This window comes from Kwoniella bestiolae, chromosome 8, assembly GCF_000512585.2.
Source record: "Kwoniella bestiolae CBS 10118 chromosome 8, complete sequence".
Classification (NCBI taxonomy): Eukaryota; Fungi; Basidiomycota; class Tremellomycetes; order Tremellales; family Cryptococcaceae; genus Kwoniella; species Kwoniella bestiolae.
Genome location: NC_089248.1, coordinates 727,258 through 752,232, shown reverse-complemented (window position 1 = coordinate 752,232; position 24,975 = coordinate 727,258). Strand labels below are relative to the sequence as shown.

General features: G+C 46.7%; 8 protein-coding genes across 8 annotated transcripts; 5 read left to right on the top strand and 3 right to left on the bottom strand.

Annotated features, from left to right (window-relative positions):
• Window positions 1–627: 627 nt before the first annotated feature.
• On the top strand, window positions 628–2,101 carry I302_108866 (50S ribosomal protein L3; the record flags this gene model as incomplete). The annotated part of the gene is made up of 4 exons (XM_065870746.1): window positions 628–867; window positions 1,044–1,300; window positions 1,505–1,616; window positions 1,757–2,101. 4 exons carry the CDS (start codon window positions 628–630, stop codon window positions 2,099–2,101), a joined length of 954 nt encoding a protein of 317 aa, XP_065726818.1.
• A 365-nt stretch (window positions 2,102–2,466) lies between these two features.
• On the bottom strand, window positions 2,467–4,144 carry I302_108865 (uncharacterized protein; the record flags this gene model as incomplete). Its single annotated transcript, XM_019194589.1, has 8 exons — window positions 2,467–2,743; window positions 2,845–2,966; window positions 3,049–3,140; window positions 3,219–3,470; window positions 3,596–3,671; window positions 3,733–3,775; window positions 3,844–3,875; window positions 3,950–4,144. The coding sequence occupies 8 exons, from the start codon at window positions 4,142–4,144 to the stop codon at window positions 2,467–2,469; spliced, it is 1,089 nt and encodes a 362-aa protein (XP_019043425.1).
• Window positions 4,145–5,466: 1,322 nt separating this feature from the next.
• On the top strand, window positions 5,467–7,465 carry I302_108864 (uncharacterized protein; the record flags this gene model as incomplete). The annotated part of the gene is made up of 3 exons (XM_019194588.1): window positions 5,467–5,893; window positions 5,963–6,092; window positions 6,154–7,465. The coding sequence occupies 3 exons, from the start codon at window positions 5,467–5,469 to the stop codon at window positions 7,463–7,465; spliced, it is 1,869 nt and encodes a 622-aa protein (XP_019043424.1).
• A 426-nt stretch (window positions 7,466–7,891) lies between these two features.
• I302_108863 (uncharacterized protein) lies at window positions 7,892–12,931 on the top strand (the record flags this gene model as incomplete). The annotated part of the gene is made up of 23 exons (XM_065870745.1): window positions 7,892–8,224; window positions 8,317–8,429; window positions 8,562–8,855; window positions 8,928–9,025; window positions 9,094–9,332; window positions 9,460–9,627; window positions 9,687–9,774; window positions 9,847–10,055; window positions 10,129–10,260; window positions 10,331–10,414; window positions 10,508–10,612; window positions 10,697–10,800; window positions 10,872–10,968; window positions 11,019–11,124; window positions 11,198–11,274; window positions 11,347–11,421; window positions 11,485–11,613; window positions 11,682–11,880; window positions 11,948–12,025; window positions 12,115–12,215; window positions 12,323–12,464; window positions 12,562–12,676; window positions 12,763–12,931. 23 exons carry the CDS (start codon window positions 7,892–7,894, stop codon window positions 12,929–12,931), a joined length of 3,255 nt encoding a protein of 1,084 aa, XP_065726817.1.
• A 285-nt stretch (window positions 12,932–13,216) lies between these two features.
• Window positions 13,217–14,365, bottom strand: I302_108862 (40S ribosomal protein uS4; the record flags this gene model as incomplete). Its single annotated transcript, XM_019194586.1, has 6 exons — window positions 13,217–13,337; window positions 13,419–13,529; window positions 13,610–13,806; window positions 13,880–13,945; window positions 14,198–14,276; window positions 14,358–14,365. The coding sequence occupies 6 exons, from the start codon at window positions 14,363–14,365 to the stop codon at window positions 13,217–13,219; spliced, it is 582 nt and encodes a 193-aa protein (XP_019043422.1).
• Window positions 14,366–15,120: 755 nt separating this feature from the next.
• On the top strand, window positions 15,121–16,033 carry I302_108861 (60S ribosomal protein eL21; the record flags this gene model as incomplete). Its single annotated transcript, XM_019194585.1, has 4 exons — window positions 15,121–15,181; window positions 15,423–15,527; window positions 15,620–15,919; window positions 16,017–16,033. 4 exons carry the CDS (start codon window positions 15,121–15,123, stop codon window positions 16,031–16,033), a joined length of 483 nt encoding a protein of 160 aa, XP_019043421.1.
• A 366-nt stretch (window positions 16,034–16,399) lies between these two features.
• I302_108860 (uncharacterized protein) lies at window positions 16,400–17,762 on the bottom strand (the record flags this gene model as incomplete). The annotated part of the gene is made up of 6 exons (XM_019194584.2): window positions 16,400–16,433; window positions 16,493–16,621; window positions 16,688–17,205; window positions 17,283–17,339; window positions 17,391–17,439; window positions 17,515–17,762. The coding sequence occupies 6 exons, from the start codon at window positions 17,760–17,762 to the stop codon at window positions 16,400–16,402; spliced, it is 1,035 nt and encodes a 344-aa protein (XP_019043420.2).
• Window positions 17,763–18,198: 436 nt separating this feature from the next.
• I302_108859 (uncharacterized protein) lies at window positions 18,199–24,740 on the top strand (the record flags this gene model as incomplete). Its single annotated transcript, XM_065870744.1, has 32 exons — window positions 18,199–18,355; window positions 18,434–18,471; window positions 18,548–18,830; window positions 18,936–19,177; window positions 19,259–19,287; window positions 19,372–19,450; window positions 19,520–19,630; window positions 19,685–19,712; window positions 19,790–20,035; window positions 20,102–20,248; window positions 20,311–20,333; window positions 20,392–20,584; window positions 20,643–20,762; window positions 20,822–20,972; window positions 21,054–21,351; window positions 21,421–21,805; window positions 21,883–21,911; window positions 21,975–22,088; window positions 22,156–22,186; window positions 22,260–22,311; window positions 22,376–22,466; window positions 22,543–22,638; window positions 22,713–22,796; window positions 23,047–23,112; window positions 23,176–23,266; window positions 23,341–23,387; window positions 23,466–23,789; window positions 23,878–23,936; window positions 23,999–24,165; window positions 24,221–24,348; window positions 24,423–24,503; window positions 24,564–24,740. 32 exons carry the CDS (start codon window positions 18,199–18,201, stop codon window positions 24,738–24,740), a joined length of 4,167 nt encoding a protein of 1,388 aa, XP_065726816.1.
• Between the last annotated feature and the right edge of the window lie 235 nt (window positions 24,741–24,975).

The following is a 24,975-nucleotide window of genomic DNA, read 5'->3' as shown; positions in this document are numbered from 1 at the left end:
AATCGGATATAGATGTACAGATAGATGAGAGGGGATTATAGGAGTTATGGGGAAGCGAAAAGGGTGAAAAGAGATGAAATGTTTATATCGCCCGGGCACCGAGATGAAGGTAAAGGTGAATGACGAGATAATCGACCAGTTCCAGGGTAAGCGAGGGTTGAGAACGGGGTGCTCTAGCCTGCTGAGGATAAGGGTTTTTATAGCGTTTCAAGCTATTATGAGTTAGGATGCACAGCGATGCTGGTGAGCAGGTCGAGAGTTGAAGCTATGGTAGGAAATCGTCCAGATTCGATTCCAGACCTATGGACTATGGTAGAGTAGGAGTGACAGTAACGTTATGAAGAAAGGGGATTGACATATGAGATGCACTTGATGATGCATGATGGTTGGCTGTGAAAGCCTTTTAGGGGGGTTCCGCGACGTGAAACAACCCGGTAAGCGGCGATCGCCGTTAACCCATTTCAGCTTTGAGCTTTTAGTACACTGCACTAAATTTCGTCCTCTACCCAGCTTCATGAGACTTTTCCATCATCGAGCTCCATACCTATCCTTCTGCAATATCATTCATCCTCATCATCTCAAACACCTTTTCTACCCCGTGTCGTTCAGCCAGAACATTCATCAACGATGCGATCGATGTTACAACTGCGTGCATTCTCAAAACAGCTCTCCCGAGGTCTCGCAACCGTAGCAGAAGTAGCTGAGCCAATAGCATCGAGTTCCAGTTCTAGCACCGTTGCTGGATCTTCGAACCCGGTTGGAAAATGGACACCTCATACTTTACGAACAGGATTGATAGCTAGAAAGAGAGGTATGACGGCTTTGTGGGATCAGGATGGGAGGAGATGGCCTGTGACTGTCTTGCAGGTGAGTTTTATTATATCTTGGATGATGTGCGACGGTACATATCCAACTCCAACATATTACATCAAATCCTTGTCAAATCAACCATCTCGCTTGATGGGCATCTACGTGCTATCTCCCCATACTACACTGAAGGGATATATCTTACGGCGGATATTGACTCTCGCCCCATCCACCAGGTCGACGCCAACCAAGTAATCCGCCATACCCCTCCCCCACCGACCTCACCATTCCACACCCTCCAGATCGGCGCTTCCACCCGACCTGAGAAGACCACTCCGGCGCAACAACTGGGTCATTTCAAGAAGGCAGGTGTGGATCCTAAATACAAGTTGAAGGAGTATCAAGTGTCCAATGATGGTGTGTTGGCAGTGGGGACGGAACTTAATGCGGGGCATTTTGTCCCGGGGCAGTATGTTGATGTGCAGGGTACGACGTGGGTGTTTTTCTTTGGGTTTATGGGATCGGGGGATGAGGAATCGTTTAAAGAGTGAGGGATGAAATGGGCGACAGGGGGAGAATATATGTCCTCTCGCGGTTCATTAGGGACGGAATGATCAATCGAAATTATTGTGAAATGGGCATTGTTGTGTATAACGTGCACGAACAATAATCGCTGACTACGTCTATAATACTCCAGCATCGGTAAAGGTTTCCAGGGTGTGATGAAGCGATATGGCTTCAGAGGTTTGAAAGCCTCTCACGGTGTTTCAGTCAAACATCGATCGGGAGGTTCGATTGGTCAGAATCAGGTGGGTCATGTCTTTCACAGGCTCATTTCCTATCTTCCCCCCCAATACCCTTTCTAGAGCGATTCAATCTACCTCGATCAACTACAATCTACACAACAACTCCTCGAGATCATATTGACTGATCACTTGAAATACCACAGGACCCAGGCCGAGTCATCCCCAACAAGAAAATGCCAGGCCACATGGGCACCGTAACCCAAACCACCCAGAACCTCCTCGTCCACCGAATCGACACAGTCCTCAACCTAATCTACGTGAGGGGTTCCGTACCTGGATCGGACGATTCGTTCATCTCCATAAGAGATTCCAAGAAAGCTTTGATTGCGAAATCGAAATTGAGCTTGAAGAAAGGTAAATCCGAGGAAGAGTGGTTGGGCAACGATCTTACGGGATTACCCACTCCTGCGGGGACGAGCGAGAGGGTTAGGGGGGAGGGGTGGCCTGAGGTCGTTGAGTGGAGGGGGGAGGGGTGGAGCGAGAAGTAATGATTTTTGATGGGGTGTATGCATAACTCAGATTCTATCATGACTGTTTGGTTCTGGACTATGATGAGAGCTCATCGAATGATGAATACAGAACGCAAGATAATCCATCTCAGCTGCGAGTAGGGTCCAGCTCGCTTTGCCTCGCTTTGCAGTTAAAAGGCTGAACGCTGACATCACTAGAGGAAGCAGTGGGATGGATATGTACTGTGAGATGCATTGTGAATGAGTGTTGTAACAGAGTGCCTATCTACTATCTACTTTACCACGAAATGTCCTATCCTATCGTAAACCATAATCTCGACAATACATAACATATTTCTTCTTTTCTACTCTGCGTAAGAGGTATGATATCACAGACCAGCTGCTCACATCAATACCCTCCCCACCCCACCTAATACCGCTACCATAACCCCCAAACCAATCGATAATCCCTTGATCAGCTGAATACTCTCAGTAGCAGCAGAGTTCAAACTTGACGTCGAAACTTTCGCTGTCGATCCGGACGTGACGCTCGCTGTAGCTCCAGATCCGGCTGTGACAGTGTTGGTAGGTTGTGATACGCCGTTGAGCGAGGCTGCAACGTTGAAGGGAGAGTTGGAGGCGGCGTCGTAGAAATCTAGGAGGATGTGGTTGGGGTTTCGTCTAAAATTTGGACAGAGTATTAGCTTTGTTTGACGCAGGTGCTGAAGCCTTTTCTTTCCATATGCGATCAAAGCAAGTAGCAAGGTGGAATAACCACTCACCCCCACAACGATACACAATTACCGACGTGGAACCCTATAGACCCATCTCCCGATTCACTGTTCGTAACGTTCAGTTGATCCTTGTTGGGTATCCAGAACTGAGTACCTCCAAGAGCATATGACTATGTCCGGACATATATCAGTGATTGTCCAGATTCCCCAGACGATGTGAGCCCAGATCTGATCGGGTAGGGTTTGACTCACACTGTCCAGATAATGGTTGATCAAATACATCTGCGAGCTAGGTGAACCATTTGTCCTGTTAACCGAGCACGCGAACGAAGCATCCACGACGTCTGTTGGGTAAATCAGCATAGGGGTCAGCATACTTCATCACATCATCATTCAATGTTCCACTAGGAGAGAACACCCACTATAAGCGTCCTCCCACATATTAGTAAACTCATCAATCAACCTCGGCTCGCTCGAGAAATCTGCCTGGTAGTCCAAAAATGCCACGACGGTCTTCTTCTGATCTATCAGTTCTCCCAGTGTGGGCCAGTCGGATAGAGCGATCTGCGAAGAGGAAGGTTGATACATGTAGTCTGCGATTCCTGAGGAAGTGAGGATGGAGGAATAGGTGGAGACGGCGAGGTTTTCTGGGTTGGTCAGGACTATCGTGACGACTATGAACCGAATGAAAAAGTCAGCATTTGGTATTCACGAAGGTATACGAGTTCGAATTCAGGACGGAAAACGAGAGCAGGATAGTCTGTTGTCTTTCTTTGTTATGACTACAAGTCCAACTCACCATCGTTCGGATTGGAAGATACCCATGAGACCACACTTTTCAGGTAATCTTCTAGTGATCCACCGTCTTGTAGTGACTATGAAATCCCACAGAGTCAGCACTTGCACATTTCTGAACAAGAAAGATTGCGAACTCACACAAGAGGTATGACACAGATGCACGCCAGAGTCCGTATTGTGACTGAGCAACGTATTACACAACTGACTGTCAGCATCATTCCCGATATCTAGCGTGACGGGTACACTCACGCTTGCAACTGCAAAGTCCTTATACCGTCATTCTATCCCACCAACTCATCTTTATCAGCCAAACAAGTCACGACCAGCAACCCCATTGAAGAGACAGCGGACATACCAACTGCGCCGTCACGTTCTTATCCTGATTATCTGCCAACCCATCTCCAACAGCATAACTATCGTGCGCACCTATGAACGTAACGTTGGAGTATTTCCTATCGCACAGTTCGGAATGTCCATTGCATGTTGTCGCTGCTATGGCCGATGAGAGGAGGGCGAGTGCGGTAGCCGCTAGGGGGAGTGAGGGGAACATTTTGTTTGTGTTGTGTTTGTGAATGATGTCGAATCAATCGGAATTACAATTTGCTGAGTGTTCGTCAAAGTGAGGTTGAAGAGTGAAGGCAATGGTGATGATATACAAGGAATGTATACGAATGAGAGTGTCGTAAAGAGTGGTAAGACAGGTCGACGTCGGTCGTTCAGTTGCCTCGCGTTGCAATGCGGTGTTGAGCTATGATCTTTTAATTGGAATTCCGTTTCAAACCTCCTTTCAAGCCCTTTGGCAATTGGTTGGTAATCTATGATTGTCGTTTGGTGATACTAGAGCTTGGCAAGTGAGAGAGTGTAATGAGAGTGAAGCTGTAGAGTAGTTATACGTACACTGTACGTTGAAGAGCAAGAGTGCTGTGAGAATGCGATGCACCTATGCAACCGTTTGATTTTCTTTTTTTTTGTTTGTGCTCTGCCTGCACCGTGCTGCGATCAAAGAACACATCCCTTGGCTGTGAAATAACAAACGCGTTCCCTTGGCTCCTGACTCGTGATTGCCACGTGGTCAGACCCTGGCGCAGAAGCAACTTGAGGTGTTTGCCACCGAGTTACTTGAGCTTGCAAGGCTCAAGGTGAGTTGGGTTACCAGTGACCGCAGTCGAGATGACTTTTGCAAGGAATGTTGAGACGACCTCATGAGGTTTTGGGTGACATCTACAGCGGGTCATTCTTTACCCTCCTCCGTGGACTGATGGCCCACTCCGGTATGACATCTGTGCTACTACCGTACATTGGGGAAATTATCATCTAATCCTTTCATGACCTGCCCCTTCTGCTTGCTCTAGTATCACCTGACCATGGTCCATCCCCACTACTATTGGACACGTTAAAAGGTATATAACCCTAGGCAAGATGAACGTTCCTCCTGCAAGCAGATAAATACCCAAATTAGCTCCAACGTAAACACTCGTCTTTGTTTGTGGCATGATCAACCAAAAGCGAGATCCGATCTATCCCCAAAGAATCGACTGACGACAACAACACAGACCCCTCATACCACGTGGTATCAAATCCAACACGTCATAACAACAAACGGCCGAATAAAACGTAACATCACCGCACAGTAAAGTTCTCGACTTTCTTTCTTGCTTTTATCGCTTGATCCTATTCTTCATCCCAACATTCAACCATCAACAAACAATACATACATACATGATATAACATCCTCAGTCAATCTACAATCTCAAACACCTCACACTCTTTTACATCCACCTCTCACCCTCGCGGTGTACCCTTCTCCGCCTTCTTTGCTCCTACTCCTACTCCACCTCACACCGACACACGTTCATCCCATCGCCACCCGCCATGACGGCCCTCTCTCCCTTCCGGTACTTCGCGGTAGCTCGGTACCTCGTGCATAGATGGGTAGATTCCATACCATCCATAAAGGGTAAAGGAAAGGCGAAAGCTTTGCAGCACGTTCGACAAACTCAACGTCAGCGCGATCATCTCCTGCGCTCAACATCCCTTGAATCTCATTCCTCCTCGCACGCCCATTCGGAAATACCCCTAGCTGGACCATCGCGTCTTCCCCACAACCACCATCACCAGCATGGAAGTGGGACAGGACACGGAGGGAAAGGTAAAAGACCAGATGTCAAGTTCCCCAAATTGGCGCCAGATCCGAAATGGCCCCCTGGACCCAAGGAGATATTCAGGTTGATGAATGATGAGAGGCTTATGGTGGGTGGGAGGATAAAGCCGCCCAGGGAGACTGTCGTGCTGTGTCATGGTGAGTGGTTCTAGACCCATCATCATAAAGTAAATGTAGCGGGCAGAGCTGACTTGTCATTCACTATAGGTCTGTATGGCTTTTCGACCGCTACGCCCATACCTCTCTTCCCATCGCTCAAATTGCATTACTGGGCAAACGTGCTGGATGTTCTGCGGAATAAGATAGGTGCAAATGTCGTAGTGGTAGGAGTGAAAGGGTGAGCCATATCGCTCGTCACATCACAAGTCATGAAGCTGATCGTCTAACTTGAAATCCAGTACCGGCTCCATACAAGAACGTGCAGAGCAGATGCATCAATTCCTGAAAGACACGCTACCCAAAGGGACTGGTGTGAATTTCGTTGCCCATTCAATGGGAGGATTAGATTGTCGATATCTCATATCGACCATCAAACCTACATCCTACACTCCTCTTTCTCTCACCACCATCGGAACCCCTCATCGTGGATCCCCATTTATGGACTGGTGCGCTGCCAATATTGGTGTAGGGTCAGTCGCAGCTGCTGCGACAGCCGTTCTGGCCGGTGGAAAGACCAAATCCCTTTTACCCTATTCGATGAAATCACCTCTATTGTCTCGACCACCCCTCAAGCAGGAAACGAAAGAACAGGCCGAATCGTCCTTCGGCAGTAGTTTTGCTGCTGGTCTGACGTCCTACCTCTTGTCCATATTTGACTCGCCCGCCTACTCAAACCTTACTACTTCCTTCCTACGAGATCATTTCAACCCATCTACTCCCGACTCCGCAAATGTGAAATACACCTCGGTCGCTGGTCGTATATCCAAGATGTCCGTGTTACATCCACTGTGGTTTCCCAAACTAGTTTTAGATGCAGCGGCGGAAAATGGGTATGCGGAGGATCACTCGAACATCATCCATGGACCGAACGGGAAGAGGGTGTATGAAGGCAATGACGGGCTGGTCAGTGTTAGTTCGGCCAAATGGGGTGAATATCTGGGTGCGGTGGACGAATGTCATCATTGGGATCTTAGAGGTGAAGGAGGACTGTTCCCTCAGGGATTGGGAAATTCAGATGAGAAAGCGCAAAAGGCAAGGAAGGAACAGCAAGAGGAAGAAGAGGCGGATGCTTTGTTGAGCGAGTATGAGAACAATCGGAAGTCCCCGATTCAGAACCAACAGAATCAGAACGATCATTCGAAACATGGTCTGAATCAACATCTGGGCCTATCAATCGGTCTTCAAACCAACCCCCTGCAGAATCCAGGTGAGGCGGTCGAAGAAGCTCTAAACAAATTTGAATTGAACAAATCGATAAAGAATGAGGGTAAAGCGGGCTCATCACCTAGTACCACTAGTCGGGGTAGTGGGGGTAGTGGGAGTTCATGGGATATAGCCCAAGTGGGACAAATCATCGATTGGGTGAATGAGCTTTTACCTGGCGATGAGAAGCAGAATAAGAATAGCGAGATTAGTAAGAAGCAATTGCAGGATGCTACTTTGGAGAAAGCCGAGGACGGGCAGCAGGAGCAGAAGAGGAAGAAGGAGAAGTTTGATTTGGGGAGGTTTTATGGGGGTTTGATGATTAAGTTGAGGGAGGATGGGTATTAGTGTGGGAGATACAGTATTGAGCATCTGTCGGATTAGGGATGGTTATGGAGAGGAGATTTAGTTCAACACGTCACATCACATCATTGCATATATACTTATTACTTCAACGTTGTACAATTATTAAGTCATAGTGGTAGATGGATACATACGGTACATACAATGCATATGTAATACAGTATTCCTCGATATCATCTGTGCGCCTGATATCGGACACATACCCGTAACTCTCATGTCATCAGGCACACGTCAACCAGTCCCAATTAGTAGGTGGAGGTTGTTCACCCTCACCTCACAGTAAACATTCGAACTAGCACCGTGCGTATTTAACATTTCTGTAAACCATTTCGAACATCATACCAGTCCCAATCCAGTCCCAACCGTCGCGTATGATACAACAGGGATGGTAGACAAGAGAAAACAACCATGATGGATACCCCAGGAGAAGGGTCGACCAAACCACTAAGACACAAAACACTCTCAGCGTACTATCCAACCCTACACACGCTCTCCACATTCCTCAGCTCAACTTACACAGCAGAAAATCGAGTGATATCAAAACCTAGTGATCCGGGAGCTTATGTGAAGTTGCTGGATCATACCATATGTGTATTTAGATCCGCTCAAGATGCTTCGGAACTGCAGATAAAGCTGAGGGATTGCAGGAGGGCAAACGGGCTGTCGCAGCAGGAAGCGATTAATTGCATTCTGAGGGATCTGGCTAGGATAGGAGAGAAGAATGTTCTAATTACTGGTGATAGGGCGAGTCCTCTTTCATCGGACTCAATTGACATTGCGTGAAGTGTAAGTATACAAGTTACGTTGATAGCTGATTCGCTATTTGGATCGTATAGTTCCCCTCGGTCGAACTGCCCATCAATATCTCAAGACCTCATGTGGATAATCGTCATGTGAACTCACCAAGTAGTGTCCTGAGAGAGACGGAGTGGAAGCTGCTTAGATCAAGGTAAGCTTGCTCACACATGAGCTTATATGACCCTCGGCACCTGCCGGTCAGACCACTTTCTACCTTAGCAGTAATTTTGAGTCACGCGCGCTATACATGTGGACCAGGCTCATGAACGTTCGAATCACGTAGAATCGGTGACGAGGCATTTCGATTACTTCTCATCCACACGTCGCTGTTCCTGCCGGTTGGGAATAACTGTTTTACCCAATTGAGCGGGGTACCGGTGTATGAGCTCTATGATCATTCGAAGATCGCTCGTGCTCAAGCTCAGACACTCCCTCCGGAGCATCTCGAGACTCCCTCGCAAGGGAGTGATGAGCTGCCTAGTGAGCTAGGGGAGCGTAATGGTAAGGGCAAGAAGAGGAAGAGGAAAGGCGTGGATGATATTATTGTGGAAGTGAAGAAGCGCAAGCGTGTGAAATGGCAAGTTGAGAAGTCAACAATATGATACGATTTGAGCTGATCCAATTCACTCTCTTTCATTTCAACGTTCAGTGCTCTGGCAGAAATACAGATATCCCGACAGAGGATATTTTACGGACACATATCTAGGACGTCCAGTGGAAAGATGGTATATGGCTTACCACACTCACGCAAGTAGACCTCTCTCACTCGTCCCAATCGCAGTATCCCTATAACTGATAGATCTGATCCTGTGCAGATATATTGCATAAACTCGCTTCTACCAATGGCCAACCGGCGAACAGAGATCTTCTCGAGCTCACTCAACAGGTCTTCCCATCGTTATTCTATCGCTTGAGTGGAGATGACGAACTGCCAAGAGTGAGGGGTAACATCAAGAGATTAGCGGGGATATTAGGCATGATCAGAGAGTTGGTGGCTAGGTATAGGAAGACCGACTTTAAGGGTTTGTTGAGGAGATGTAAAGATACTGAGATGGTGAGTTAAATTTTTACAATCGGTGAAGTAGTCTAATCTACTTGTTGCCATCTGTATTATAGGTGCTATCGCAAGTAAGCTTCGAATGCTATGGCTGCGGGAACGGAAGCTAACACGAGTCTGCTAGTCACTAATGCGCGGATATGATGGAGTGGAAAATGGGAAGTCTTCGAGTCAGCCGATAACCCAAGTCATCCCTGATACCCCACTTACCTCACTTGACAACAAGCCTTCGATCAATGCAGGCCGCAACGAGACTCTTCCTCCTCTACTTGTACCAGTACCACATGGACAGGTAAGCAAGATTGTGCATGATAATGATTATACTTTCAGCTGACTCCCTCTTCATCCCAGGTATGTCGATACCTTACGATGTTATTTCGCAACCTCTTCTCCATAGATATTATGGGTAGTCAACATAATCTAGATACAATATTATCGCGTGAGTGGACATACACACCCTCAGGTAGCTAGCTGTTCAGTCAGTAGTTGACTAAGAAGCTGCTTGTTTCAGATGCAAGACGATTCGTCAAAGCCAAGCAATATGAGCCAGTCAACTTACATACTCTGATCCAGGGAGTGCAGATAAACCATTTTCAATGGGTTATCATCGATCCGAATAATACGCAACGACTCAATGTCAGCGAAGCTGAGAAGAGAAGGAGCTTGGTAGTTGATTTTGTTAGATGGGTATTTTCAGATTTCCTGATACCTCTGTTAAGGGTGTGTTTGTCCAGCTATGCTGCTTGGATGACGGTAATCGATAATAGCTGATGTCCACTCTTGAATGGTGCAGAATACATTCTACATCACTGAAACTTCCACAACTCGATATGAGACCGTTTATCATACCCATGAAGATTGGTTGAGGGCTACGAAGCCTCACTTGGAGGTTCTGAAAGATGATTTACTGGTTGAGTTGAATAAGGTGAATCAGCTTCATCGATCTGAGTTGGATCAGACAGAAGAGGATGCCGAAACTGATGTGAAATCGATAGACCGAATCGTACTCTGCTCAACAAGGTCCACTGGGCGTATCGGCCGTGAGACTGATTCCGAAACCTAAGGGATTCAGACCTATTGTCAATTTGGGAAAGAAAATAGAACGTATCTCGCTTCATCTGCCATACTCGTGGGCGCGAGAATAATAGCTGATACTGCTGTCGCTTGATTAGAAATCACAAAACGTCCTTGGTATACCTGTGCCGGGATTCGGTAAGAAGGGGTTGACGGCAAACCAGATATTGAAAGGCGTTCATCAGGTGTTGACGTTTGAGAAGGTATATTATTCAGTTGATCATGATCAGCTGACGACCTTGTTGCTCTTGCAAGATTGTACACTCCAGCTAATTTGTGTGTCACAGGATCGACATAGAGCTTCGCTGGGAGCTTCGTTATTCGGAACCAACGAGATCTTCTCGCCTTTACAGAATTTAAAGGTGGAGTTGATCGATAAACATGGAAAGATGTGGGTCTACCTTCCAAGTTGTAACCCTTCCCTGAGATTGTGTCAACTGATAGCTACGCTTCTCAATTTAGACCCAAGTTATATTTCGTCAAGATGGATATCAAAGCTGCGTTCGACACTATCAAGCAGGATAAGATGATTCAGGTGGTATCGGATTTACTCGATAAGGTATGCTGACTGGGTGCAGGAATGGATTAAGCTTATGAATGATGGTATAGAATCACGACTACTGCTTAATGCTTTATTGTCTACTTCTACCTCCGGCTAGTAAAGCTTCTCAGGGCGCTTCGAGGAGACTGTTCAAATCTCGAGCTGTCGTTGATGGTGCGTTCTCTATCCTGTGTCCTTTCGGTCTCTCACGTGGGCAATGTTGATCATTGGTATATCGGTCTTACAGACCATCTAGCATCTTCGTTCGGGGAACATGCTCAGGAAATTGCTGAACCCCTCAGAAATGCTGTTATCGTCGATCTTGTTGGTCTCTTTCAGCTGTATCGGAATGAGGTTTGGATCATCCATAAAGCTGATCTTAGACAATTCACATAGGTACGGCGTAAGCAAATCACAAGGGATTCGTGTATGGAACTCCTGAAAATACATATCCAGAACAATGTCTGGCAGGTGAGTTGTGAATATATCAAACGATGCAGTATGTCAACTCATCTCTTCTTAAAACTGTCGTAGGTCGGGAAACAATTCTACAAGCAAAAAATTGGTATACCCCAAGGATCCAAGATATCTTCATTATTATGTTCCTTCTTTTACGCTTGTATGGAGAATGATCATCTGGGATTCACAAGGCAGGAAGGATCGGTGAGCAACCCTACCATGACAATGCTGTGTTCTTTTGGACGCTGATTCACAGATGGTATCTCTCATAGCGCCTCTTGCGTTATATCGACGATTTCCTATTCGTCACCGACTCGATAGCTTTGGCACGTAAGTTTGTGGATACCATGTCTAAAGGGTTTCCAACGTATGGTGCGGAAGTGTCTGTAGGTAAAACGCTGCTGTCTTTTGAATGTAAGACGAAAGGTCACATGGGGAGTGTAGTGGAAATTACTGCCGATGGAGAAACATGTGAGTCGACCACACAGCCGAGGTCCTGAGGGATAATCGGACGAAGGCTGATAAGACAGGATCTCAGTATTTCCTTATTGTGGATTCTTGTTGAATACTAGGTCGTTGGACGTTATGAGTGATTATCCGAGGTTGATGAGTGGGCGTGAGTTCACTTCGTCCCCCATTTCAGACCTGTGGATCCTGTGTGCCATTGTACATATAAGCTGACGGGCCTGGGATGGGGTGACCTAGCGATCAAACAATCTTTCGCACTTCGTTCAGACCGTCATAGAGGTTCAGCGTTTGTGGGATGGTTCAGCCGTCAGTTGGAGAATAGGAATCATGTTGCGTATGTGAGTGTTATCCCTCAACCCCCATCGTAATTCACTCGATGGATCCATTTCTTGCCTTTCCTCTCGGTCTAGGATAGCTGAGCTAAGTCTGACATTAATGAGAATAGCTCGATACGATACATAACCGATTGGATACTGTCCATTTCAACATCTACACCAACTTTGCTTTGACAAGTATGAAGATCCCCTTTTACTTTAGATCGGACGATTTTGTCGGACTGAGCGGAAGCAGAGAAAAGCTAGTCGCGGGTGAGTAGTCTACCGCACTCTCACAGTCTAATTAACCAAAGTACCAAATGTCACCGTCGAAGAGAGTAGGTCAGCTAATCACCTCTTCGCTATGTAGATGCGTTGATCTCCTCAGCTGAATATACATATCTTGCCGGGAGGGCTCGAGTCAACCATGCTAGTCGACATGACGGGAAGGACCATTATGAAATCAAGAGGATCGTCTTCCTGTTGTATGTCTTTTCACACATCTAACCAGCTTTGAGTAACGTCCATTTCAGTGATCGGTGTCAAGCTGATAAATATCTCTCTGATGTAGTCTGGCTATATCTGCTATTGTGAGAGTTTTGAAGCGAAAACCTAGATTTAGGGGCGTCGTTGGTATATTGGGAGTGCAGTTGAAGCATAGAAAGTATCGGGGGCTGGAAAGAAGATTGGAAGGAGCCTTGGACAAGGGTTGGGAGGTGGTTAAGGATGCTAAGTATTGATTATACTGTATTTGTAAACATGCTCTTGGTGTAGGTGAAAATGTCTTGTATAAAGATCGTGTATATAATTGCCATGTGATGAATGTCCATTATTCGTACTGATCAGCTAATTCAAGACATCAGTGGTCTAAGCACGATCAGTGCAAAGCTGGAGCTGCTCGCAACTGATCTCAGTGCCCCAACCGCAACAAACCCAACGATGCACGAAACATTTTTCTGTGATATCATGAAAGCGATGCATCCCTAGACCAAGTATTACAAGATTCTCAAGTATTCCTATCTTGTTTACTCGTCATCCTCCTCCTCGGCCTCACCATCACCACCAGCGGCGGCCTTGGCTCTCTTTCTCTTTACTCGACCGGCTCGGCCACCACCGTAAGGAGAGTTGAGGGCGAAGTCGATGTGTCTGGGGGAGGTGGGTTAGAGTCTCAGCATGCGTGTTGCGAGTTATATGGTACAGACGAAGGGAGAGGAGAACAATACTCACTTTTGAGAGTCAAGTCTGACAACGAACGAGGGGACGTTGACGATTTGCTTACCGACTCGGATGTGTCGTTGTCTGATCAAAACTCTGGCGTGGTGGACGGATTTGGCGAGACTGCAAGCGTGGATACGATATCAGTATAAGGCTTTTGAAATGTTTGTCATTGTCATGATGATAAGAAACAGAACACCCACCCAAGCTTGAAAACTTGAGTTTGTAATCGTCTCTCCAAGAAATCTTCGGTCTTAAGAGCCAACACGTAATCGAGTCTCATCCTGGTATCGTCGAGCACACCGATTCGGACGAGTCGTCTGATCAAGGCGTTACCCTCGAAAAGTCTCTTGGGGTCTTTGTCATCGAGTTTAAGGAGTTCTCGAGCAGCTCTTCGGATCTATGACCACGCAAACAAAACAGATCAGCACTGTAACAATTGGGTAGGATTGTAGAGTGAAAACCGAACCCACCTTGGAGAGGGTCAATTGAATTCTCCAGATCTCTCGCTTGTTTCGGAGACCGTATTCACCAGCGAGCTGTGGGATATCGATGGAATATCAGCATTGTATTGCAGGATACGAGAGGGTTTGGGTGGTTGGAAGGACAAGAGGCATGGTCGTAGTTCTTCTAAAATCTTTTCCACGTATCCTATCCAACACATATCCTCCTACACCGAACAATTCCTTATTCTATCCAGCTATTGATATAGTCCTCGCCTCGCCTGCACTTCCATACGACCATGCCCCATTGTCCTTCCCATCCCTAGTCCAGATAGATCCAAAACCCACCTTGAGCTCAGCATCGAGACGAGCGGCCTCGTAGGGTCGTTTTGGGACCTTGTAGGTCTTGGATTGCTTTCGTGGAGCACTGCAATTATGAGTCAAGCCATCAGCATCCTTGTTCCCTTTTCCAAATCTCTTATATCCATTGTCGTTGAAGGTAACTTACGAGACCATCTGTTGAGATTGACAAAAGGGTTATCGATGAGCGAAAGTGGGAAGAAGAGGATAGGCTATACGTCAGCTGAGGTCACTTGTAGACGATGTCGATGATATGATTAGGTGTATATGACCCACTTTTAAACTTGCTGGATGAAGAAGAGCTAAAAGGGTGATAACGAGGATTCTTGAATAGTTGTGCAAAATTCAACCACTCAGTGCAAAGGTCAAACCATGCACCACCGACGACCAACAACTCGTACGGTGCACTACTGTGTGTATGGTGAGGAGTGCATGTATGGTGGAAAATCCTCCGCTAAATGCAATAACGCCGCGGTGTTATAGGGGCAGGGATGGTTTACGAAAGTATCGGATTTGCTTAACACCGATGATTGATGTGTAGATTTGCTCCCGCTCTTCACCGTAGCTTTTACCTTCTCTAATTGTACGAGTGCTCTCCACCGTAGCATGCTGTGCGATACTCTCCCTGTACACTCTGCTCACCGTCGCTGCTCTGGCTGCTGCTGCTGCTCAACTTCAACTTTTCATCGACAGCCATCATCAAACCTTCTTAATCTCTTTCATCGACTTCAAAAGATCCAAGCGAGAGGTGAGCCATTTTCCCTTCAACACCCTTCGTCCGACATACGACATCCTCTCGACATCATCGCAACACTCCAGGAAGAAATTTTCACCATCGTCAACTCAACCAATCTATAAAAAGAACGGAATCCTGACCTCGTCTTTATCGTTGTTGTTGTAGATCATTCAAGATGCCTCACTCATTCGGTTCAAGGGCGCGAACGCGTCACATGTTCTCTAGGAACTTCAAGGGTGGGTCTACGTTTGATGGATGTTCATGGAAGGATGAATTGGATGTCGAGGAAAGGAGAAATGCTGATGATTTTTTGTCTCCCCCTTTGCTCTTTTCTCACTTTTGTGTCCGATCTATCGACCATCGCACTACACCTACTACTCTCATGGATGGTTGGATGGAATCGTCGTGGATGTTCGGATACTGGATATATGATGGATATCGATGTGTGCTGGAAATATGACGGTTGAACCCATACAGAACATGGTTCACCCAACCTTACCACTTTCTTGAAGACCTACCGAGTTGGTGATATCGTTGACATCAAGGCCAACGCCTCTCAACAAAAGGGTATGCCCCACAAGTGTGAGTAGTACTTTCATCAACAACATCTCTCCGACTTCTTTTTCAACTCGAGTCAAAGCACGGTCTTGACTGATCTTTACTCGAACAACCAGTCTACCACGGTAAGACCGGTATCGTCTACAACGTCACCCCCCGAGCCGTCGGTGTGATCTGCTACAAGGTCGTCAACGGTCGATACCTCGAGAAGCGAGTCAACATCCGAATCGAGCACATCAAGCACTCCAAGTGCAGACAAGAATTCTTGGACAGAGTCAAGTCCAACGCCGCCAAGAAGAGGGAGGCCAAGGAGAAAGGTGAACACGTCGTCCTCAAGAGACAACCCGCTCAACCCCGAGAGGCTAGACACGTCACCATCAAGAACAACCTTCCTCAAACCCTCACTGCCAGACCTTGTGAGTTGACTTTTCTCTTCTTCTCTAACAATCTGCCTATTCTTTCAAACTACGCCACTGGCACTGGAAATGATGCTAATAACCTCGTGACTCTCAGACGAAACCTTCATCTAATCTATTCGTCGGTCATTCAAATGGGACTTGCAGTATCAGATTACTTGGGTTGGAATGGTTTTTGTACGATGAGAGATGGATGGATCATATAAAAATAATCTTTGGGTCATGGTGGCTATGCGAAGCGAATCTCCGCTAGCATGAGAGCAGGACGGACCATCAGAGAGAGGGATTGTTAAGAGTGGTTTCAGAGGCTATCCTCGGTCTAACTAAGACTGCAATCAAGCAACTGACCGTAATACAAGATCAGCTTTTTAGGCATGACGACATGAGGCGACACATCACATTGCTGCATTTCCTACGGACGTCAGCAGGGATTATAGGATGTACACTTGACACTGTCCATTCTGTGTCTCCTGCGAAGTCCTAACCAAATCTTTCTCTTGCAAGAGCTTTGAACCTAAACAATCACACTAGTATCAGTAATGTAGCACCTATCGCTCCGACATGCTTACTCACATATCCATTGTAGCGCTCTCTTTCGCTTTCCTCTCCATCAACCTCTCCGAATCCGCCGCTCTACGATCCTGCGCGGCAAAGTCCTTTCTATCCCTCCTGCGTGACTCAGCTTGTTCTCTTGCCCTGACACTACAGGCAATGAAGGGTGTCAGTGTTGCACAATGCCAATGCGGAACTCGAAGAGAAAAGACCTACGCAGCTGCAAAACTCCCCTCGTCACCCATCAAAGTCCCTTCATCCACCTCCAACCCCGCCGCCGTATCTTTATCTCTATACCTCTTATTCTCAGCATTCGTAGCTCGTCTCTCCTCCATCTTCCCCTCTCTCCCTCCAGATTTGGGTACAAGCTCATCCGCTTTATTGTACATATCCCTCAGGTGGGATTTCCTCTCTGCCTTCCTAGTGTCTTGTGCTACCTCCATGGCGTACTGCCTATCCGACGAGGTGGGCATCGAAGGTCCCAGTGCTCTGCTGGACGAAGCAAGGGACGGACCGATGCTTGGATGAGAGCTGTACGAGCTAATTGATTCGGGTTCGACACCTTTACGTATGGACGAGTGGGTTGAACGCGCGACATCTTCTCGGATGGATTTGAGTGACGAGGTGGTATCTCCTCGAGAGGCGAAGGACCACTTGTAGCCTGTATTTTCGGAGGCTGAGGTTGTGGGTGGTGGGTGGTATTGATGTGGTTTTAGGAGACCATCGTTCCATCGCTATGGTATATCGCAAGATCCAAAATTAATCAGCTTTCAGGCAGATGAGCGAAGGATGGAGATGAAGATATGCATACCCTCATGAACTTCCTAAAGTATTTATGGGCAGATTCGGAGGACATTTCGTCGAGATACTGCCATGTGTGAGCTGGTGTATCAAGGCACAATGTCGCAATGCAGCTTACCTTCCCTTTATCCTCTTTGAGCCAGGCTTTGAACTCGCTCGATTTGAGACTACATCCAGCAAGAGTCAGTAAGCTTTTCACTCACCTCTCGTACTAGGTGATATGAGGATACCAACAGACTTACAAATAATCCTCCTCCCCTATCTCTTTAACCCCCATATCCCTCAGATCCACCCCTTCCTCCTCGTCAGACTCGGATCTTTCCCGCCTCTTGGACCTTCTGTGCTCCTTCTCCCTCCCTCTATCTCGATCAGAAGGTGAAGCAGACCTATCTTTATGCCTTCTCTCCCTCTCTCTGGACCTTGACCTATCTCGATCTCGATATTTTCTGTCCCTCTCCCTCTCTCTGGATCTTGACCGTGATCTGGGCATTTTGCTTGTGTTAGCCTATATTCAAGTCACCATGAAATGTGTTGTTAGGAATGGAGGAATGCAGGATGGTGATATGAGGTGTTCTTCCTCCACCCAGCGACACACCGAGTCATGTTGAAGAAACGTTTCCGCCGGAAGCTTCGCGTCGCCTTATTTCAGAGAGCTGATTCTGAAATTGACGTTGACTTCTTGCTCTCCTTTCGTTGTCGTCACAACTCAAAGTCCTAAAATACTGTACGATGTCATCTCAGAGTGAAGGGAGGGGTACTGACAAAGGATCTACCATCTAATAAAGGATGTACGAAAACAAGTATGGGTCATCGGCGCAATATCTGACAGTGTTCACTTGCAGTGACTTACCTTATGAGATCTTCCTGAGATTTTCTTCAGGCTCTCAACTGACACTCTACACTTATCAATACCATTGAAATTCAACATGACAATCCCATTTTGGAAACCTTCCCCTGCCCCGCCGGCAGTTTTCAGAGGCGAACCTCTACCGTGGAGTCGGGCTAACTGGTTGAGCAAATTATTGGTTCATTGGATAGCGCCTGCGGTCAAAGTAGCTTGGTCCAGGGATATCAACGCTGATGGTGAGTTCAGTCCTTCTCATACTGCTTCAAAAACTTGAAAAGTGAATGGCTCACTTCTCTCTTGAATGTCATGTCTAGATTTATACGATCTTACACCTGATTTGCAGACTAGATTGGTAAGTCTGCCTCTCCAATCAATCTTGATACATGCGTCCGATCGATTGTAGTTGACATGCATGATTGGTCGCTCAGCTTGGCGATGAACTGGAGTCTAACTTTCTGAAACGAGTTCCACCCTCCCTACGCCCCAAGCGATACAGATTATCAAAGCCCAGGCATTCAACCTCGAACTTGGAAGCTTCAGAAAGAACTCCTTTATTGAGCCATCAAGAAGAGCATGGTCGTTCTGACTCAGACCAAAGTGGAACCACCTGCTTTGAGGATGGCGAGAAATACGATCGAAGCTTGTTCAAAGCCATTTACTTGACCGTGTGGAAACAGTGGTGGTGGATGATCGTCGTCAAACTTACCGCCAGTAAGTGATGGTTCTCGCGTCGTCCCGTCATCTTCGTAACCTTCTTCTCCATAAGCAAGTCATATTGAAATTCATGTTGAGGCTGATACCTTCTGAATACTGCAGTCGGCATTCGAATATGCCTTCCCCAAGTTATGCGGATCCTCATCACTCAAATCTCGCTAGCGCACGAATGGCACAAAGTCATAAAGAACGGTCAGTCCACCGATGGCATGATCGCTCCACGATCAGCAGGGTACATGATCGGCGTTGGAATAGGCATGTGGGCCATGTTCACGGTGGCTGCTGTCCTGCTTTACTATAATTTTTGGAGAGCAAGATTGATGGGTAAGATGGTTGGATCGGCTGTGAGTACACCTCACCCAACCATCAGCAGTTCGTCCATCGTACCAGAAATAACCATATGACTGATACATCTTGTGGATTAGCTCACAGCGATTATTTCCAGGAAAGCAAAGTGAGATACCATAATACTAATACTTGGCCTTAAAATCGCGCACCCCTCATAGCTCACATTGCCGCGTGACGTTTGCTTGGATAGGCGATTATCTGGCAAATCAAGGATAGAAATGACGAACGGTAGAATCACGACGATGGTTTCGGTTGATAGTGCTTTCATTGTGAGTGATATACACTTCCATCCTTTCAAACACGCAGTACGAAGTGTTGGCTGATGGACGATGACGCAGGACCGAGCTACTCAGCAATCCAACGAGATCATCTGTCTACCAGTCTCTATCTTCGTCTCCATCGGTATACTCGTATGGCAGATTGGATACTCCGCGTTTGTCGGCTTAGCCGTAAGTTATAGCTTTCTTGTCGTGTAGCCAAGATGAAGTTGATCGGTGCTATAGGTCTTACTGCTGACCGGTCCCTTCAAAGGTGAGTGCTGGTTGTCTCTTGTTAGGCCATCTTACATTTAAACCCTTGTGTGATCCTAACGATGATATGCACTACAGTATGGATGTTCAGATACATATCCTCTCTGCGAAAATCGCAAAATGCAATAGTCGATGAAAGGGTCAAACTCTTATCAGAAATTTTGAACAATATCAGAGCGGTCAAGCTATATGCATACGAAACATGGTTTTGCGAGAAGATTGGAATGATGAGGAAGAAAGAGCTGAAGACGTTTCAACAGAACAATCTGATCAAATCACTGATGACCTCCGTTGTGACTTTCTTACCTACCTTGGCTGCTATATGTGAGTCAAACTTTTGCATCAACCACCATTAAATTGTCGCATCCTGCTGATTTGGACACGTTACAGTGACGTTCATCACATATGCTGCGACAGGTCATAAGCTCACAGCGGCGGTGATCTTCCCGAGTCTGCAGTACTTCAGCTTTCTACGAACTCCAATAGCTATCTTACCTGAGGTCTTGACGAATCTGAGCCAAGGCTGGGTCGGTGTAGGTACGTCATACTCGCTCAGTCCTTACAAACTTCATACTCACATTCTGAGGAACGCTTGACAGGTCGAATAGGCGATTTGCTTCGGGTGAGTGCATCTGCTCAAAGACACAGGAGAGGTCCATAAGTCCTGATCTACTGTGAAGGCCGAGGAACTGGAAAATAATCTCGACATAAATCTGGACCGCGAATTTGCCATTGATGTCAAAGGCAATTTCCAATTTGAGAGTATCCATTCCCCTGAGAAAGGGGTTCCAAGCCAACAATCGGACCAGAACGAGCAACAGCAAATTGATAAACCTTTCCGCTTGGTGGACGTTGATCTAAAAATTTCAAAAGGTATGTGTCGTTGATAGAGCCAAATTGCCATTCGTCATAGCTGACATGTGAGACTTAGGTGCGCTGGTCTGTATCGTCGGAAGAGTCGGAACTGGCAAAACGGCTCTGCTTTCGGGACTGATCAATGAGATGAAACGAACCGAGGGTTATGTCGGTTTTGGAGGAACTGTCAGCTATGGTGAGTGAACGATCAAATGCGCATCCGGGCCGAACCACGGCTAATACGTTCAAGCGCAGTCCCTCAACAAGCTTGGGTACAGTCAGGATCCATCAGGGAGAATATCACGTTCTCAGCTGAGCCACACGATGTTGATCTGGCGCGGGTGGAAGAGATCATCGATGCATGTGCGTTGAGGAGGGATATCGATATGTGGCCACACGGTGACCTGTGAGTTCTAGGCATTTCTGCTTAGCTGTGCCTCATCCTTGTTGGGTCCTAGTTGACAGTTGTCTTGTGTTCGGTATTTAGGACCAAGATCGGCGAAAGAGGAATAACTTTATCGGGTGGTCAAAGACAACGAATCTGCATCGCCAGAGCCGCTTATGAGAAGAGTGACATTGTCCTCCTTGATGATCCACTTTCAGCGGTCGATGCTCATGTTGGACACCACCTTCTTGAAAATTGTCTACTGAATGGACCATTGAGTGATAGGACCAGAATTCTAGTGACGCATCACTTTGATGTTTTGCCCAAAGCGGATTCAGTTTTGGTTATGGACAGGGATGAGATGGGCGATGGACGGATAATACAGAAAGGGTCTTTTGCGGTACGTTAACCTTCCACTGCTTGAGCAAATCTACATCGTTGGAGTGGACTTACGATGATGAATATCTAGGAGTTGAAGCAACAGGAGGGTATCTTCAAGACTATGTTTGATCAATATGGTGGCAGTGGGCTTCCTACCATGGGTTCAGGCGAGCTGGAAAGTACAACAACTAGCGAGACGAGCTCTATCGACACCTCCAAAAAAGTCAAGACAGACGAAATAGGCGAATCTAACAAGCTCATCCTAGACGAAGATAAAGCGGAGGGCACGGTGGCTTCTACTGTTTACTACAATTATGGTCGTTCGATCCAATCGCCCTTTTTGATTACCGTGTGCTTCGTAATGCTGGTTCTCGCTCAAGTCGCTTCGGTGTTTAACTCGCTTTTCCTGGGATATTGGTCTGAAAACAAATTCAATGGATGGGATAAGACGGCTTACATGTCCATCTATGCGGGTAAGTCAAAACTCAGTCTAGTAATGAGTTGACATGATCTCTCGTGTTTCTATCGCTCACATATATTTTCGTTCTAGGGCTGGGTATCGCCATGGCCGTCTTCACGGTATGCAAACTGCTAAGTCGTGGTATCTATGCGAGGATGCCAGACTGATGTCTTGCTGTACAGTGGAACGCCTCTTTCTTGATGAGCTGTGCAGGGATCAGAGCGTCTTACAACATGTTCGAAAAAGCTTGGAAGGGCGTTATGCGAAGTACGACTTCATGGCAAGACCGTACACCTGTAAGTCACTCTCTTTTGACACATTGGGCAGGAAAAATCATGCTCATGCAAGATCGTGTTTCGATAGACCGGTCGAATCATCAATCGTCTATCTAAAGGTCAGCGCTTGGATCTCTCAGGCCCGAAACGTTCTTGGGCTTATTCTCATGTCATGTATCGACCTGCAAACAGATATAGAGATATTGGACGACACCCTTGCGACCAAATGGTATGATGTACTCACGTGAGCTTTACCCAGCTCAGATTTGATTCTTTCAAAGGAGATCCTGACTGTTAAATCATGACAGTGCCCTATTTGCCGCCTTTGCTTCAATAGCGCTAGTACTCTACACGTACCCTTGGGCTGTTTTGGTCTTCGTACCAGTTTTAGCTTATGATGTAAGCACGGGCCTCCTCACTTTGTATGAAGCCGAGTAGCGGGCTCATGGAGATTGACGTTCATTGGTTGCACTAGGTCTTGACAATTTTGCTGTTTCGACAAACTACAAGGGAGTATAATCGATTGATGTCGATACTCAGAAGTGATATCTACACGAACCTCGGCGAGCAGGTGAGTCCTGGGCGTCTGAGATTATTAGTGTGACAGCGATGCAGGCAGGGTTTCTGATACCGTGAATGTCACAGCTCACAGGACTACCGATTATAAGAGCATTCAGACAGCAAGAACGGTTTGAGAGGAAGCTGGAAGAGTCGGTTGATATCCATTTTGTAAGTCAATGTGATTTCAATTTCGGGCAGCTTGCTTGGTATAAGCGAAACACACATGCTCACTCTGATAATGTGCTAGTCTTGTATGATGATTGGAGTGAGTCCATAGCTCTCTCAGCTTGTCATCAAAACGGGCCGAAAAGGAATCATGCTCATTGGGATGAAATATAGGTATTCTCTCAAGGAGCGTGGGTATGACATCTTTGTGTCTCGCACGGATTGTTACAGAGGAGCTGTTACTAACCGCTAGACCTCATTCTCCGTTTATAGCTGGCTAGGTCTACGATTATCGCTAGCCAGTAATTTCCTTGTCTTGGTGCGTGCCATGCCGATTGTAAATCGATCAAAGGAAGGATACCATGCTCATCCAGAGCTTTAGGCTGTCGTGATTTCTGGAGTGCTTTTCAGGAACTCAATTTCTGCGTCGGAATTTGGTGTAGTCCTGAACTATATCATGCTTACTGTGTCGAGTGAGCTTCCTGATCGTTCATTCGTCGCAAAGACAATACCGCGTGTGACATGCTCATAAAAGTGGTGAACATAGTTATTAACGGGTTCGTGGGAGACGCCACACTCGCGGAGCAATTGATGGTGAGCATCAGAGGATCTTATCTGCCCCGGTTTCGATCAGTCAATCGCGTATGCCATGAGAATTGACTTTTTCAATAGAATACGGTTGAAAGAGTACATAACTATACCGAACTGCCATCCGAAGCAGCCCCAACATTTCCTTCAGATCCAGGACCATCGCACATATGGCCAAAACAAGGCTCAATCTCATTTGAGAATGTTAAATTGCGTTACAGACCTGAGCTGCCATTAGTACTGAAGGGAATTAGCTTTGATATCAGACCTGGAGAGAAGATTGGAGTGATCGGTAGAACGGGTGCAGGAAAGAGTAGTATTGCTCAAGCGCTTTTCAGAACGGTTGAGATATGCGGTGGCACCATCAAAGTCGATGAAACCGATATCAGATCTCTGGGTTTAGACTTTGTAAGTGATATCTCTGATCATCGATTTCGAGTGTTGAAGCGAGTGCTGATTGCTGTGATTTCGACGTGACGATCTCGTGTTCTTTTAGTTGAGACAGAGATTATCGATCATCCCACAAGATGCTTTCTTGTTCGGTGGGACCGTCCGGTGAGCTGTCAGCCTTCCATGTCAGATCGAAAGTGGGCTATTGTGACCAAGCGAATGTACAGTGACAACATCGATCCTACGGGAAACTTCTCGGACGACCGTCTGAACGACGCGCTGAACCTTATTCATCGAGATTCGCATGCTTCATCGACTCTTCGGGATAAGTTGAGACTAGATACTGTAGTAGCCAACGAGGGGTCCAATTTCAGTGCAGGCGAGAAGCAGTTGCGTGAGTATAACCCACCCGGATGTGTGGGCGGACTAACTGTTATTTTCGAGTGAAGTTGCACTCCTACGAGCCTTCGTGAAGGGATCGAAGATCTTACTCCTGGACGAAGCTACTTCGTCCGTAGATCCAGAGACCGACGCTCTGATCCAAAGAATGATCCAAACTGAATTTAACGATGTTACCGCAAGTCTTGCCATGCCGTCTGTCACTTTTTCAGGAGATATGACGCAGACTGATGCTCTCCATGGCCTGTACAGTTGATATCTATCGCTCATCGATTACAGACTGTTGCATACTATGACAGGATCTTGGTCATGGACGATGGACGTATCGCAGAAGTGAGATTGCGGTCTCAACTATACTCGATCCACGATGACAATAGCTGACTTTGATGATAGTTTGACGAACCCCTCACACTGTTAGATAACCCGTTTTCTATCTTCCGGAGCCTCTGTGACAAGAAGGTGAGTGGGTTCCGCTATCACTCTGGATGGACCGAGGCAGGATCCTGTCATTCTAACTTGCGTCGGATCAGAGTCTTACACGAGCAGAATTTCAAAGATCCGAGAGGATAAGCACACTGTTATCATCTAGATCGGCTTGTCATTTCGGGAATGCTCAAGTATATATGGAAGAAACACGTGATTCATCGATTTGATTGGACCGACAGTCCCGCCCGGACACATACTCGCGATTACTTTTGTCATGCACTGAGGTAGTTCATACAGTATAATACAGTTTATTATAGCATCTCCGAGTGGCGAGAGCTGCCGTGCCCAAGGCTCCGCTTTTCTCAGCTCACAGAGGTCT